At 45.7% G+C, this 17,219-nt stretch overlaps 1 protein-coding gene across 1 annotated transcript; it reads left to right on the top strand.

The window, feature by feature from the left end:
- The first annotated feature begins 15,663 nt into the window (after nt 1–15,663).
- LOC115464967 (carbohydrate sulfotransferase 4-like) lies at nt 15,664–16,934 on the top strand. The gene has a single exon (XM_030195358.1). It carries the CDS (start codon nt 15,664–15,666, stop codon nt 16,768–16,770), a length of 1,107 nt encoding a protein of 368 aa, XP_030051218.1. The 3' UTR covers nt 16,771–16,934.
- The last annotated feature ends 285 nt before the right edge of the window (nt 16,935–17,219 follow it).

The following is a 17,219-nucleotide window of genomic DNA, read 5'->3' as shown; positions in this document are numbered from 1 at the left end:
TCCCGCTAGCTGTCTAGCCTCAGATACGTTTACCACGGCTGAAACAGGCATGGCTGTGGCTGTATTTGGAGGGGCACATGGAAGGCCTGAGATAGCTGATATCTGCACATGAGAATCCTGTATTTTTTGTCTTACATGGTCCGTGTTATTCTCACCTATAGGGGACGTCTGCAGTATTAGCTCTCTGGTTAGTTGTTTTAGGCCTGGGACCTGATTTGCCTGCACTTCTAAAGCTATAATTTGGGCCTTCATTTTATTTTCCTGACTTTGCTGGTGCTCTATCTGCTGCTTAGAATAGTCTAATTGATAATTTAAGCAATTAGCCATTGTGATCAAAAAATCCTTTTCTGTGCCTATCTGCTTGCATTCTTTCTCTTTAGCTAGTAATTTATCGTTCAATTCTGCATGCTCCTTTAAGGCTTTCTTACACATGGCCCACATTAACCAAGTGCATGCAGAAATTATCTTGCTCCCTTCCTTAATTGAATATAAATTTCAATATTTCTCGAATTTGCTCTCCATATCAGAGATGCTACTAATGTCCTCCACTACGCTAGGGATCCATGGATTGGGGTCCAAGGATACTATGCATTGCTTGAGCAAAGTAGGGTTATCTACCCCTAGAATAGTGTGTTTCTCTATGTGTGTATTCCCTTGAACAGAAGCTGTAAAATTGTTTTTTATTTTATGCCAGAGTATGGCTAAAACTTTTGTTATACAGTACATAAAGTACATAACTGCATAAGTCCTTAAGTATTGGCACGCTTGGCAGAGCCCAAATATCGATCCAGCATAACATTCTGACTACCCTGAAAACCTTATCAATTTATCAATTGGAAATTTAATTAATGAAACCCGATAACTTTCCACAAGTTGGTATGGGAGAAAGCCGGGGTAGGCTTTATGTATTAGAAAATGCTTCCTTTTATGAAGAAGGGAGGCTTAGAATGATAGCTGGAAAAACACAACTTTCAGGGATTCAGCAAGAGTTGCTGGCATGAAGACCTTCCCTTGAAAATGTGCCTGAATAACAAGTGGTCAAAAAAAAATGGAAGTTTAGGAGTGAATATAGAGGAGGGTTAAAAGATTAAAGATTTGCTAGGCACCGGTTCCAACACATTCAAGTGTGTTTTCACCAAGGCACATGCTAGCAGGAAATTGAAAATAGAGGCACAGGGATAGTGAATTAGATTAAGTTATCCAGCAAAGAAAGACATGTGGTGAGTGTTTTCACTTTTACCAACTGGAAGTTAATTAATGAAACTAGATACTCAATTGTCTTATCAGGCAGCAAAAATACAATTTCAGTAACAATATAATTTTTAGAAGAACACTGTTATCTTGTGCACACTTTTCCTTGGCCACATTTCTCCACCATTAAAAATGTTACCGGAAATGTTACAGTTCCAAAATGATGTTTAAGAATAGAGGGGATCGCTCAGAGCATGTGGTCGCAACATGTGCTATATTTCTAAGTTTTAAGATATATTTTGATTCTATTCTGTTTTATTATTCCCCAATTACCTATAAGGTAATACGATAAGCATATGTAAGGAAAAGGGGAAGTAAATACACTAAATTTGAATTAATTACATTAACCTGCATTGTACATTTAGGAACATGTGCTTAAAGCATTTGGAGCTTGCACATGTGAGGACATGTGCTTTTCCCAATATAAAGGCCAGATAGTTAACTTTAAAAAGAAAATGTTTATTTCTAATACAGGCAAGGTAACAAGTTTACAATAGAGAGGCAATTTTAGAGAGGATCATTTACCAATGGAAGTGTGCTACAAAATAACAGGTTTGATTGTAAATGAAGCTGGATAACTCACATTGATGGAGGCTGCTATGGAGAGTGATGTAGGAGATCCTTGCTGGAACAGGAAGTTTCTTTGTAGATTTGCTGTCTGATGAGCTTGAAGCCGTTTCTTTCAGGTGGATGTGATGTCCAGCTTGAGAAGTCAGGATTCCAGGAGATTCTAGCTTGCTTTTAGATTTAATCACTTCAGGGCAGCGGCGACTAGGACAGGAGCATCAGGAACAGCCAGGAAGAACTCTCCTTCTAAAGAAAGAGCCCCTGCTTTTAAAGTGTCTGAACTGGGCATTTATCTACCAGGCTATTTTTAGACTCGCGTCAGGTGGTTGCCCTTGGTCCAATTAGAAAGCTCCTGGGTAGCTGAATTCTGGGCATCTGGCTTTGAGATGGAGCATGGCAACAGGTCACATGCTCAATGACATCACAAGACTTCCTGCCTGGACATCTGGTAGTCCATTGTCTGAGAGTGATTGAGCTTAGATGGGCTTAGTCTTTGTCTGAAAATAGGTGGAGGTGTAGTCTTTTGTTACTGCAGTCTCTGAGATAGCTGTCTTTTGAAAGGAACATCTGCTGGTCCATTGTCTGAGGATGATTGAGCTTCTTTTGTCTGATAGATGGGCTTCTGAGTCTGAGTAATAGGTGGAGTTTCACTGTCTTTTGTTACTGTAGTCTCTGTGATTTATTCTTTGGATACGTGTTGATGGGCTTAGGTAACCACCCAGCTAGTAGTTTTCCAGAGGAAAAGGGGGGGGGGGAGTAGAGTCTTTGAAGCTGTACATTTTACATGATTTAGATCTGATCCAGCCATAGGCGTAGACTGGGGGGGGCGAGGGGGGGCAATGCCCCCCCGAACGACGACGAGGCGCCGCCGCGCCATTAGTTAAAAAAAAAAAACACATGCAGGCACGCGCTCCTCTCCATCCGCTTGGCTTCCCTGCCCTCTCTGTCTGCGTCCCGCCTTCCTCTGACGTCAGAGGAAGGCGGGACACAGACAGAGAGGGCAGGGAAGCCAAGCGGACGGAGAGGAGCGTGTCCGTCTACCCCTCTCTCTTCCTCCCTCCCTCTGGCGCAAGCAGCAGTCTTTTTCAGCGTTCCTGGCAGCGGTAGCGATGTACACGCTGCCTTCGGCTCTGCCCTAAAGCCTTCTCTTCAAGTTCCTGTTCCTGCATAGGTGGGAACAGGAACTTGAAGAGAAGGCTTCCGGGGCAGACCGAAGGCAGCGTGTACATCGCTACCGCTGCCAGGAACGCTGAAAAAGCTGAAGACTGTTGCCTGCGCCGGAGGGAGGGAGGAAGAGAGGGGGTAAACGGAGTCACGATCTTGGACCTCGCGGGGGGGGGGGGGGCAGTAGAAGGAAGAGGGATGGAACTGGGAGGGGTGGGGAGCAGAGGGAAGATGGATGGTACTGGGAGGGGTGGGGAGCAGAGGGAAGGAGCAAGAGATGGATGGGACTGGGAGGGGTGGGGAGCAGAGGGATGGACTAGGAGATGGATGGGATTGGGAGAGGTCAGGCACAGCAGAGGGAAGGAGCAGAAGATGGATGGGACGGAGGGATGGTGAGCAGAGGGAAGGAACAGAAGATGGATGGGACTGGGAGGGGTGGGGAGCAGAGGGAAGGAGCAAGAGATGGTTGGGACTGGGAGGGGTGGGGAGCAGAGGGAAGGAGCAAGAGATGGATGGGACTGGGAGGGGTGGGGAGCAGAGGGATGGACCAGGAGATGGATGGGATTGGGAGAGGTCAGGCACAGCAGAGGGAAGGAGCAGAAGATGGATGGGACTGGGAGGGGTGGGGAGCAGAGGGAAGGAGCAGGAGATGGATGGGACTGGGAGGGGTGGGGAGCAGAGGGAAGGAGCAGGAGATGGATGGGACTGGGAGGGGTGGGGAGCAGAGGGAAGGAGCAAGAGATGGTTGGGACTGGGAGGGGTGGGGAGCAGAGGGAAGGAGCAAGAGATGGATGGGACTGGGAGGGGTGGGGAGCAGAGGGAAGGAGCAAGAGATGGATGGGACTGGGAGGGGTGGGGAGCAGAGGGATGGACCAGGAGATGGATGGGATTGGGAGAGGTCAGGCACAGCAGAGGGAAGGAGCAGAAGATGGATGGGACTGGGAGGGGTGGGGAGCAGAGGGAAGGAGCAGGAGATGGATGGGACTGGGAGGGGTGGGGAGCAGAGGGAAGGAGCAGGAGATGGATGGGACTGGGAGGGGTGGGGAGCAGAGGGAAGCCTACTGGAAAGAAGACACTGCATAAACAGAAGACACTGGGACCAAAGCGAATAGAAAAACTAAATGATCAGACAACAAAGGTAGATAAAAGTATTTTATTCAGAATTTATTAATTGAAATGTGTCAGCTTTTTGAAATGTGCATCTGTGATATTTTGCCTGTAAATTTCAATTCCTTCCTCCATATTAGCATATTCATTTGCATATGTATATATGCAAATGATATGCTAATATGCTCCGCCCATTCTTTGCCCCCCCCCCCAAATGAAACAGTCAAACTACGCCTATGGATCCAGCAAAATTAATAACTCTGAGAATTAAACGTATATCATGCTACAGCAGAAGATGTGGGGATTCATTTGCTAACTTCTTCCATATGTGCCAGAATGGTTCCATTATGTGAAAGACCTCAAGGTTCTGATTGAAGAACTGACCCACAAAGGAGGACCCAGATCTCCATGTGGAAAGAATGAGAAGTTAAGTTTCTAATTCCAATCTTGGAGATCTGTCAGTGGGGTGGCATTTGCCCCATCCATGCTATTTAGCAGGCCTAAATTAAGGGTAAACTTACCTATATAAAAAAATCATAAGAGTAGGGTTAAATGGTCAATATTCTAAATGGAGAAAGGTGAATAGAGTAGCTGCTTGGGTATCTCTGCTGGAACATAAGAGCAAAAGAACTGACCTACTAAAATGGACATTCAAGCTGGGTGATGTTTACCATATGGGGGAAAAAAAACATTGCTCTTTCCCGGAACACTATGCAGAAGTAGGAAAAAGTGGATAGTAACATAGTAGATGATGGCAGAAAAAGACCTGCATGGTCCATCCAGTCTGCCCAACAAGATAAACTCATATGTGCTACTTTTTGTGCATACCTTACCTTGATTTGTACCTGTCCTTTTCAGGGCACAGACCGTGTAAGTCTGCCCAGCACTATCCCCGCCTCCCAACCACCAGCCCCGCCTCCCACCACCGGCTCTGGCACAGACCATATAAGTCTGCCCAGCACTATCCCTGCCTCCCGCCACCAGCTCTGCCACCCAATCTCGGCTAAGCTCCTTAGGATCCATTCCTTCTGAACAGGATTCCTTTATGTTTATCCCACGCGTGCTTTAATTCTGTTACCGTTTTCATTTCCACCACCTCCCGCGGGAGGGCATTCCAAGCATCCACTACTCTCTCTGTGAAAAAATACTTCCTCACATTTTTCTTCAGTCTGCCCTCCTTCAATCTCATTTCATGTCCTCTCCTCTCGTTCTACCTCCTTCGCATCTCCAGAAAAGGTTCATTTGCGGATTAATACTTTTCAAATATTTGAACGTCTGTATCATATCACCCCTGTTTCTCCTTTCTTCCAGAGTATACATGTTCAGGTCATCAAGTCTCTCCTCATACGTCTTGTAACGCAAATCCCTTACCATTCTCGTAGCTTTTCTTTGCACCGCTTCTATTCTTTTTACATCCTTCGCAAGGTACGGCCTCCTCCAAAACTGAACATAATACTCCAGGTGGGGCCTCACCAACGACTTATACAGGGGCATCAACACCCCCTTTCTTCTGCTGGTCACACCTCTCGCTATACAGCCTAACAACCTTCTAGCTATGGCCACCACCTTGTCACACTATTTCATCGCCTTCAGATCCTCAGATACTATCACCCCAAGATCCTTCTCCCCGTCCATTCCTATCAGACTCTCCCCATCTAACACATACGTCTCCCGACTGCTTTTCTCTAAATGTTGCTTGTAATGAGGGAAGGGGGGGGGAGTGTTCAGATTCCAAGAGGACCGGGTAGAGGATAAGGTTTTTCAGGTAACACATGATTTCCAGTGTGGGAAGGACAAGAGCTTCAAAGGGTTAAAAATTGTCTTTAAAAATTCTAAAAGTGGTGGATTTCGATGTAGTTCAGACCGCCCAAAACACAGCAGCCAGGCTAATATTTGGAAAAACACATTTTGACAGCACCAAACCACTCAGAGAAAAATTGCACTGGTTACCAATCAAAGAATGTATCACTTTCAAAATCTGCACGACTGTTCATAAAATTATTTACGGCGAGGCACCGGGATGCATGACAGACCTCATCGACCTGCCAACCAGAAACACCACAAAATCTGCACAATCATACCTAAACCTCCACTACCCAAGCAGCAAAGGACTCAAATACAAATCCACCTATGCAACCAGCTTTTCCTACCTAAGCGCACAATTATGAAACGCATTACCAAAAGCAGTAAAAACTACGCTCAACCACCTAAATTTTTGGAAAGCACTAAAGACAATCCTGTTCAGAAAAGCATACCCCACTGACCTAACATAAAAATACTGGTCACTTGCGACACTATCCAGCTTATTTTCAAAAGAGAAAGACACCCATATTTTGACCCAAATCGGGAGATGGGCATCCGTTTCCCGTGGGCGCCCAAATCGGTATAATCGAAACCCGATTTTTGGCATCCTCAACTGCAGTCCGTCACAAAGATCACTGGGGCGTGTCGGAGGCGTGGCGAAGGCGGGACTGCGGCGTGGTTATCAGCTGAGGAGAGATGGGCGTCTTTAGCTGATAATCGAAACAAGAAGGGCGTTTTTGACAAGAATTTGGTCCGCTTTATTTGGACCCTTTTTTTTCAGGTCCATGTCCCAAAACAGTGCCCCAACTGACCAGATGACCACTGGAGGGAATCGGGGATGACCTCCCCTGACTCCCCCAGTGGTCACTAACCCCCTCCCACCAACAAAAACCCACTTTACAAACTTTTTTTCCCAGCCTGTATGCCAGCCTCAAATGCCGTACCCACCTCCATGACAGCAGAATGTGTTCTATCCTCTGACAGCCTTTCCCTGGTTCTGATGTGGGTCTCGGGTGAGTGTGACACCTTTTCTGTTAAGGGCACTGCAGAGTCACATCAACAATGCATTGTGGTGGGTGTAGGGTATTGGGCTCCGTGATTCCACTAGCTTGTGTTAAATGCTCACGATGTTGGTAGTTGGTAGGCTCTACTCCCATGGTGCTTTTCCCTCTGCTTACTGGGTCAGAGAGTGTCCTGTTTTGTTTCCGGTAGTCCATGAGGTAGTGGCCATTTGTGTAAGACACTTTTAGATCCCTTTCATGTGTTAGCCACGTTACAGCACTTAGTTCTTACCTTGAATGTTGCTGAAAGAGGGCATTGTACACCATTCTGCCAGCTCGGACCTACTGCTAATCTCAATACCAGCAAGACTCTTTGCCAGTGAGGCACAACCTCTGATCTGAAAGTTAGATGGTTGGTGATGGTTTTAATGGTCTTTGGCAAAGAGTTCCAAAGCTGAGTGCTGATGAAAGAGAAGGGGGTAGCATACGTGGATTTGTACTTGATGCCGTTGCATTCTGGATAATGAAGGGAGAGTCTAAATGTATTCCGGAGAGGTAGGATGATGAGATCAATGCTGATGTGACCCTGTACTGCACCCGAGAGCCACATCTGACCCAGGGAAAGGCTGTGACAGGATCGAACACATTCTGCTGTCATGGAGGTGAGTACGGCATTTGAGGCTGGCATACAGGATGGAAAAAAAGTTTTTAAAGTGGGGGTTTTTTGGTGGGAGGGGGTTAGTGACCACTGGGGGAGTCCGGGGAGGTCATCCCCGATTCCCTCCAGTGGTCATCTGGGCAGTTGGAGCACTTTTTTGGGACTTGTTCCTGAAAAAAAGGGTCCAAAAAAAGTGACCCAAAATCGCGGTAAAAACGCCTTTTTTTTCGATTATCAGCTAAAGACGCCCATCTCTCCTCGGCTGATAACCACGCCCTAGTTCCGCCTCCACCACGCCTACGACACGCCCCCATCAACTTTATTCGTTTCTGCGACGGAGTACAGTTGGAAACGCCCCAAATTGGCTTTCGATTATACCAATTTGGGCGCCTTTGCGAGACAAACGTCTATCTCCCGATTTAGGTCGCACTATAGGCGTTTTTCTCTTTCGAAAATAAGCTGGATAGTCTTTTATCTCTCTCTCTAAATAGCGGGTGGTTGGTGAGTACTAATTTGGGAGGTGATACAAGCAGCCTTTTATTCCTAAAAACAAGGGGAGCTTTTTTAAAAAAAAAGCCCATCTCCCTTTTTGTGAGTGCATCAGCCAATCACTGCTCATGCACACTGACAGCAAGGGAGATGTTATTTTGCTCCTCAGCAGCAGACAGCTGCATGTTACCATCACAGACAATGTATGCTTTTTAATGTACAGGTAATTTGCATGCAATTAATTTTCTGTATTGTGGAACATAACTTGTGCTTCAGCCAACCAACCAACTAACCCAGGCCTCCTTCTCTTCTTTTCCTGATACAACCGAAGAGGAAACCGCCCATCTTCTCTCCTCCTCGAAATGCACCACCTGTTCCTCAGACCTCATCCCCACCAACTTACTTAACACCATCTCCCCTACTGTCACCCCCCCCCATCTGTCCTATCCTCAACCTCTCTCTCTCCACTGCAACTGTCCCTGACACCTTTAAGCATGCTGTAGTCACACCACTCCTCAAAAAAACATCACTTGACCCTACCTGTCCCTCCAACTACCGCCCCATTTCCCTCCTACCCTTCCTCTCCAAGATACTTGAATGCACCGTTCACAGCCGTTGCCTTGATTTTCTCTCCTCTCATGCCATCCTTGATCCGCTTCAATCCGGCTTTCGCTCCTACACTTGACAGAAATGGCACTATCTAAAGTCTGTAATGATCTGTTCCTTGCCAAATCCAAAGGTTATTACTCCATCCTCATCCTCCTCGACCTATCCGCTGCTTTTGACACTGTCAATCACAATTTACGTCTTGCCACACTGTCCTCATTTGGGTTCCAGGGCTCTGTCCTCTCCTGGTTCTCCTCTTATCTCTCCCACCATACCTTCAAAGTACATTCTCATGGTTCTTCCTCCACCCCCATCCCGCTCTTTGTTGGAGTTCCTCAGGGATCTGTCCTTGGACCCCTTCTGTTTTCAATCTACACCTCTTCCCTGGGCTCCCTGATCTCATCTCATGGTTTCCAATATCATCTTTATGCTGATGACACCCAGCTTTATCTCTCCACACCAAACATCACTGCAGAAACCCAGGCCAAAGTATCGCCCTGCTTATCCGACATTGCTGCCTGGATGTCCAACCACCACTTGAAACTGAACATGGCCAAGACCGAGCTTATTGTCTTCCCTCCCAAACCCACTTCTCCTCTCCCTCCACTCTCTATCTCAGTTGATAACACCCTCATCGTCCCTATCTCATCTGCCCGCACCCTCGGAGTCATCTTCGACTCCTCCCTCTCCTTCTCTGCGCATATCCAGCAGATAGCCAAGACCTGTCGCTTCTTCCTCTATAACATTAGCAAAATTCGCCCTTTCCTCTCTGAGCACACCACCCGAACTCTCATCCACTCTCTCATTACCTCTCACCTTGACTACTGCAACCTACTTCTCACTGGCCTCCCACTTTGCCATCTATCCCCCCTTCAGTCCCCGTCTCGGGGGCGTAGCTATGGGTGGGCCTGGATGGGCCCAGGCCCACCCATTTTTGGCTCAGGCCCACCCAGTCTCAGTGATCACCAATCAGTTGCCAGCTGCCTTGCACATCACATGGCTGCTGCTCCAATCACTTAGCTCAGTCAGCTATGTGTAGAAAGTAGCCAAACAAATCTTGTGAGCTGAGCCCTGCAGCTCGGGTGTTATTTTTTTTTTTAATTTACCAGCGCTACAACAGACCTTCAGCAAGCAAAGTAGCAGCCCTCCTGCTGCACTGCCGTGTTTGCTACTTTGCTCTGCTCTGGACTCTGGAGTCCGGCATCGGGAGGGGGGGAGGGGGGTCTTTGTTTGTTCACTCCCTGCTGTGCTCTTAAGGTGCTTACCTCCATCGGCTCAGGTGTTCTGCTTCCATTGGCTGCTGCAATAGCAAGCAATTCTTTTTAGTGTTCACTGACTCACTGATGTTTGTTTGCCCCTGCTCGATCCTGCACAGCTCAGGTCTCAGTCAGCCCCCAGGACCCAAACCTGTGGCAAAGTCAGGAAGTCAGAAGTGGGAGACCAGTGCTGCTTTGAACTTAGCAGCTGGGGAAATCTGGGCACTCATTATCCTCCAGCCCCAGGCACCAGGAGTGAGTCAGTAGTCTACTCCCCCCCCCCCCCTTCTCCCCAACACTGCACCACGGGCACACTGCACACACACACTGATCGGGGCTGTAGAGTTCTCTGAAATCTACAGGAAACTTTCTCTGCATTGGCCTCAGGTGAAAAGAAAAACAGTTTTATATTTAATGGTGATGGGCTTCTGGGTGCTTGTGGTCTTCACAATGTTCAGTTTAAAGAAAAGCTGTATATTTCCTGTTGGTGGTCTTCTGGGTGGGGGTGGGTGATTGGGAAGGGAAGAGGGGATGTTAGACTATGGGGGAAGAGAGAGGGAAGGGCAGGACTGTTTCCAGACTATGAGGAGTAGGTAGAGGAGGGCTGATGCTGAGCTATGGGGGGATGGGGAAGGGAAGGACAGGACTGATGTTGAGATACAAGGAAGGATGGGAAAAGGGGTAGGCAAGGGCAGGGCTGATGCTGGGGTATGAAGGGTAGGGAAGGGCAGGGCTGCAGAGATGCCAAGTTATCCAGTTCCAGGCTGGAGATTTGGGGGCAGTCCTGGTTTTGAACTTATATCTAGATTGTAAGCTCTTTGAGCAGGGACTGTCTTTTTTGTGTATGGTGTGCAGCGCTGCATATGCCTTGTAGCGCTATAGAAATGATAAGTAGTAGTAGTATATCCCAAAACAGTGTGGGATTTGTAGTGCCCATTGAGTGCTTTGAGTCCCATAATGCAACAGAATGGAGTGGGCAGAAATGCAGGGCAGCCCCAAAATTTCCAGCCTGGAACTGGGTAAGTTGGCATCTCGGGGGCTGATGCTGGGCTACGGGACAATTCCTAATTTTTGATCCTTTATTCTGTAATTGGTGAGAGTTGTTCTGTGTTTTGGCATGTGCTTTGTGTGGGGACCTATATCAATCTGACTTGTCTGGCTTTTACAATGGGACATATATTGCTGTTGTGTATATTCACTGCTGCCTTTTTAAAGGTACTGTTATTGATATTTGTGTGTTCAGAATTGATGGTGTTAAGGTTTTCTACATAGGCTCTAAGAAGCTTCATAAGATTTAATGTTACTTCACAAAGAATCTGGCAGGGAATGGATTTTGACAATGTTGCTATTACTGAGGTCCTATCAGAATCTGAATATTTTTTTTTTCAGTTGAAAACTGTAAGAGGAAACATCTTAGCTGTGGACTATGACAGATCTGCCAAATATTTTTAGGCCAGTGTCTAATTTGCCATTTTTATCTAAACTTTTAAAAAAAGTGATTTTAACACAGTTTAATCAGACATTTACATTTGTTATAAAGCAAAGTTTGATGAATATGTGCCATTGCTATAATTATTTTGCAGGATACTGTGATGTGTGTTGAGGTGTTTGCCATTATAGTAGACTTATGTCTGGTCAAGTTTAAGTGCTGTTTGTCTAGTAATTGCCTAGAATTGTGGGATAGTGCAGGATAGAAATTTTTAAAATAAATTTTAAAATGGTGGAGTTCCATGAAGTATGTACGCAGTTTATGATGACACAGGACAACTGTTGGGTAGATTATTTACTTATCCTTCATCAAGTGCACTCTAAGGCATTATTTTGTAATATCCCTTGAAACACTACTCATACCTGTATACATAATGCCCACCCATATTAGCTCTGGGCCCACCCAAAATGTCAGGTCTGGCTACGCCACTGGCACGTCTTATCTTCCACCTGGACCGATACACTCATATCACCCCTCTCCTCAAGTCACTTCACTGGCTTCCGATCAGGTACCGCATACAGTTCAAGTCTCTCCTACTAACCTACAAATGCACTCGATCTACAGCCCCTCCTTACCTCTCTACCCTCATCTCCCCTTACGTTCCTACCCGTAACCTCCGCTGTCAAGACAAATCCCTCCTTTCAGTACCCTTCTCCACCACCGCCAACTCCAGGCTCCGCCCTTTCTGCCTTGCCTCACCCCATGCCTGGAATAAACTCCCTGAGCCCACACGCCAGGCCCCTCCCTGCCCATCTTCAAATCCTCGCTCAAAGCCCACCTCTTCAATGTCGCCTTCGGCAACTAACCACCGTTCCTCTATTCAGGAAATCTAGACTGCCCCAACTTGACATTTCGCCCGTTAGATTGTAAACTCCTTTGAGCAGGGACTGTCCTTTTTGTTAAACTGTACAGCGCTGCGTAACCCTAGTAGCGCTCTAGAAATGTTAGGTAGTAGTAGTAGCTTGCATTAGAAGCCATGCAGTAAGCCATCAGTGCATGACTGTAAAACAAGCTTCCTGCATCGGCCCCTAGAACAATTGAAAACACTTTACTTTAATCACAATGACACTGACTGTTGTTAACAAAGCTTAATTTTTGTAGATATAAAGGAAAAGGAGCTTTTATTGGTGGGGGGTATAGGGGCAGGAGGAAGAGCAACAAGAGAAGGGCTGGATTACAGAGCAGTCATCTCTGCTGTGTTCTAAGGCTCAGCCCTGCCCCTGTCATTCTCTGTAAAACAAGGCTTCTCAACGCAGTTCTCGGGCCACACCAAGCCAGTCTGGTTTTCAGGATACCCACAATGAATATGCATGAGATAAATCTGCATGTGCTGCCTCCATTATATGCAAATCTCTCTCATACATATTTATTGTGGGCATCTTGAAAAACTGACGGGCGGGGGTGTGTCCTGAGGACTGGGTTGAGAACACCTGCTGTAGGATGCTCTGGAGTCCAAAAAAAAATGAAGACCTACCAGTGTCTTCATAAACTGAGAGTAAAAGACTAGCGCAATACACACAGCTACCAGTAGAGGTCATCTTGTACAAGATAATGAGCAAAGTCCACGTTACCCTCAAGCAGCAGCAAAGTACAAACAGTACAAGATGCTTAGTTGGCTTTTTTTTCCAAGATAAAATAATTACAGTCCCTTTAGTTGTTTTCTGTTTTCAGAGCTAATCTAACTTGCAGCTTTTGAGCCAAAGCTTCTCCTACGCTGACTACAACAGTGGTATTCACTCCCTGTCCTTGAAGGCCACCAATGGATCAGGTTTCAGGATATCCTTAATTAGGCATCCCACCTCAAGTAACTACTATCTCCTTCTTATCATAATTCAAATTTCTTTTATTGTAGACACCATTTATTACAAACATTATTAAATACAATCCTTTAGAATATCAATCCTTTCTCACTATTGCATACACACCTCTCATACCAATCTTACCAAATGCATTCTAATCGGGACTGTTGGCCTTATATGCTCACTCAACTGTGTGCTCAATCCAATCCAAACTTATTATCGTCAATATACTTCTTTTCAAGTTGCCAAACAGTTGTATTGAATTAGCACTCAGTGACAAACACAATCTTGGCTTGATGTTATCTGTAATGTCCATTGCACTATTTGTCGATAGATCTTTACTCATCTGGAATGTTTGAGATCATCCATTTTGATCTTGTGCATATATCCTTCTTATGCAAGGTCTGTAGTCCCACTCTTGCCTTTAATTTTCAGATCAAAAATGCGCCACAACTTAATCGACAGCAATGCTCTAATTTTCAGCCATCTTCCACCCAACTGTCCTCATATGTCTAGCTTCGTCAAAACCCTACGCAAATTTGGTATGCATTTGGTATGATTGATAAGAGTACTGTGCATGAGCTAGTGAGGAAGGATTGATATTTTAAAGGATTGTATTTAATATTGTTTGCAATAAATGGTGTCTTACAATAAAAGAAATTTGAATTATGGTAAGAAGGAGATAATAGTTACTTGAGGTGGAATATATATTGTAACTAGATCGGAAATAGGTTACTCAGATAAGGTGGTATTAATGAATATGCATGAGAGAGATTTGCATGCACACTTACCCCCAGATTTTCTCTAAGTTGCTTAAATCTGGGGGTGGAGCCCAGAAGCGCTGGTAAACTAATTAGTCAATTGGATGCTAATAACTAATTATTACACGCATCAATATCCCAGCAGTAGTTATCACATCACATAGTGCCTGTCCCCATGACTAAAATTTAGGCGTGACCATTTACACCAACTAAAACCTGGGGCGTAGCCAGACCTTGATGGGAGGGGGAGCCAAAGCCCAAAGTGTGGGGGGGAGCACATTTTAGCCCACCTCCCCACTCCACTCCCCCTGCCGCATCATCATTATAATACCTTGGCTGGTGGTATTACAAGCTAGCAAATTCAAAACATCGGACAGAAGACTCCTGATGCAGGCTGTTGTGGCCGAAACACAACTCGTGTCGAGTCATTGGATGTTTTAATAAACATTTTGCATACTTTGAACATCATCTAGCTTCACCTTTTTTTGTCGCCTTCGTTGTGTTCGGTGTGTCTTTGGAACTGCAATGGATCCTGTCCTTCTGTTTATATTACATGACAACAGTAATGCATGAGATTCTCAGTAAAAGACACATGAAGAGGATTAATTTTTAAAATTTTCTTACATGGAAAAAAGATATATATGTTTGGAAGGGAGATTAAGGGACAGGGATATTTAAGAATAAAACTGTAAGGATAAGAAAGAAGAGGTATTTCAGCAACTGTCTATAGGTATCTGACCTTTAAAACATCTGAAGACAGAAGCAGAAGGAAGTTTTTCTATTTCTCTTTCTGTATCAGGTCTAGCATCGCCTCTGGGCTTTATTGTTACAACACTGTATGTTTCCACTGAAATTAAAAGTATATATTAATGAATAAAACAGGCAGAGGAGGTAGCCACAGCAATGTTTATATGACATTTAACAGTTCTGTGACAGAGTCCCTTTGTTTTGTATTGTTCGGTGCATTTTGTTCTTTGAAGGTTTTCACTGCCAGGTATGGAAGGGTTACGGGGAATCCAGGCGGGCTTCTTGATTTACCAGTGGTTGGTTGGGCTGAGCCCTCATCACAGTGCACCTGTGCAGGACAAAGAAAAATTGTGATTCTGCTTCTGCTACTAAAATCCTGGTGAGTAATGGGAGGGAGAGGGAAAAGGGGGGAAGGAGGGCACCATTATCCCAAGCAACAAGAGGAAGGAAAAGAGGCAGGGAAACCCAGCAGTTTCTTTCACACTCTGTAATAGTTCAGAAAAGCATTACAACTTACTGTAAAATACTCAGAGGGCAATCAATGAGAGACATTTGGCTCTCCCCACCCCCCCCAAGAGAACCTGAATGGATGCTGGTTTCTGAAACCTGGCAGGTACTAGGGAATGGCAGGGAGAGAAAGAGAGTCAGCCTGAGTGTCAATGCTGGCCTTGATTACAGCAATGCTCAGCACAAGGATGCCAGAGCTTGGCAAGTGTTAACTTCAAGCTCTAATTCACCTGCTGGCACTGTAGAAAGAAGCATTATTAAGAATTATCCAAAGGTGATTCTAAAGAGGAGACCTTTGTGATCACAAAAGCACATGATCAATTTTGCATAATTCTTACTTTGATCCCTATAAGGTGGCGTAGTCTGCAAAGGATACAGGTCTGGATCACTCAGTGCTTTGCTGGAAACCTCCATTGTTCTTCCCTATTCATTCATAATCCTCTCCTTTACAGGACAGGATGACCCGTCGGGTCAGAACTTCCCATGTGTGCTTCTTGGTTCTCGCCGAGGGCTTGGTGCTGTGGTATGCCAGCGACCCGCTCTCCAGGTTCGTCCGCCCTGGCCCACCAGCCAAGTCGGGAAAAACACACCTGCTCATCCTCTCCTCTTGGCGTTCTGGGTCCTCTTTTCTGGGAGAGGTGTTCAACCAGAACTCTGAGGTTTTCTATCTGATGGAGCCTATCAGGCATCTGTGGATGTCGTTAGCAAATAAGGGCCCAGAGCTCCTTCAAAGACCCATGAGGGACTTACTGTGGTCCATCTTCCTCTGCGACATGTCAGCGCTGAAGCCATATATGGGTAGGAGTAAGTTTGTGTCAGATCTGTTTTCATGGATCAAGAGCAGAGCCTTATGCTCTGCCCCAGTTTGCGGCACCCTCCCAGGCTTGGGTGTCCTGGAAGAGACCCATTGCTCTCATATCTGCTCCAAGTCTCCTTTTGAGAAAATCGAGGAGGCCTGCAGATCCCACAGTCATGTGGTAGTGAAGGTAGTGCGAATTCTAGATCTAAAAGCTCTCTATCCACTGCTGGAGGACACCTCACTGAATCTTAAGATCATCCACCTGGTAAGGGATCCACGGGCTGTTCTCTCTTCGCGTGAAAATGTGAAAGGGCTGCAAATTGATGACAGGATCATCACTAGGTCTCAGAAGGGCATACCCAATGCCACCATGGTAATGCAGGAAGTTTGCCAGGCCCAGATGCGCATCTTCAATGCATCCTTACCTCTGGAGGATCGTTATCTTCTACTGCGCTTCGAGGACCTGGCAAGAGATCCCATATCCTATGCAGCTGACCTGTTTGAGTATGCGGGCCTGAAGTTGACTCCTCACAAGCAGTTCTGGGTCTACCACAACACGCACCAAGTGGCACAGAAGGATCAGGGTTTGCTGAAGTACGCCAAGGATGCCAAGAAAATCTCACAGTACTGGCGACAGAAGCTGAGCTTCCAAAACGCTAAGGAGGTTCAGGAAATCTGTAAGCAGGCAATGAACACTTTTGGTTATCGGCTTGTTGGATCTGAGGAGGAGCAAAAGAACATGAGTCTTAACCTTCTCTCGCCCTGAAGGTTAAGGAGACCATTTTAGAATCTCTACATGGCAATTCTTTATGGAAATCATTGGCATTTACATGTGTAAATACTGATTTTAGGATGTAACTATTTACATGGGGGTTGATATTCAAAACAATTTAACTAGCCAGAAATGGCTGCTGGACAATTAAATTTCTTGTTCAGTTGTATTCAGCAGCACTTAACTGGTTAGTACTGCTGAATATGTCTGCTTAGAGTTCAACGTGAAACCGGCTATTTTGGGGGGCATTCTGGGGTGGAGTCAGTTAAGTGAAAGCTTGGATCTTCAACCAGGCCTTTAACGGAAGAAGTAAATGACACCGGCTGCACATATTATGTTTATCCGTTCCTACCCTAGCCAAGATAATGTTCAAGCACCTTTCTGACCTCAATTGCAACTCTCTTTAACTTGTGCCTTATTTTCTTACTCCTGTTACTCTGTCT

Source organism: Microcaecilia unicolor, chromosome 3, assembly GCF_901765095.1.
Source record: "Microcaecilia unicolor chromosome 3, aMicUni1.1, whole genome shotgun sequence".
NCBI lineage: Eukaryota > Metazoa > Chordata > Amphibia > Gymnophiona > Siphonopidae > Microcaecilia > Microcaecilia unicolor.
The sequence above is the reverse complement of the archived record's forward strand: the minus strand, read 5'-3'. Positions and strand labels throughout refer to the sequence as shown.

Excerpts from the sequence above, each read along its gene's own strand:
- LOC115464967 (XM_030195358.1), top strand. The coding sequence starts at position 15,664 with ATGACCCGTCGGGTCAGAACTTCCCATGTGTGCTTCTTGGTTCTCGCC.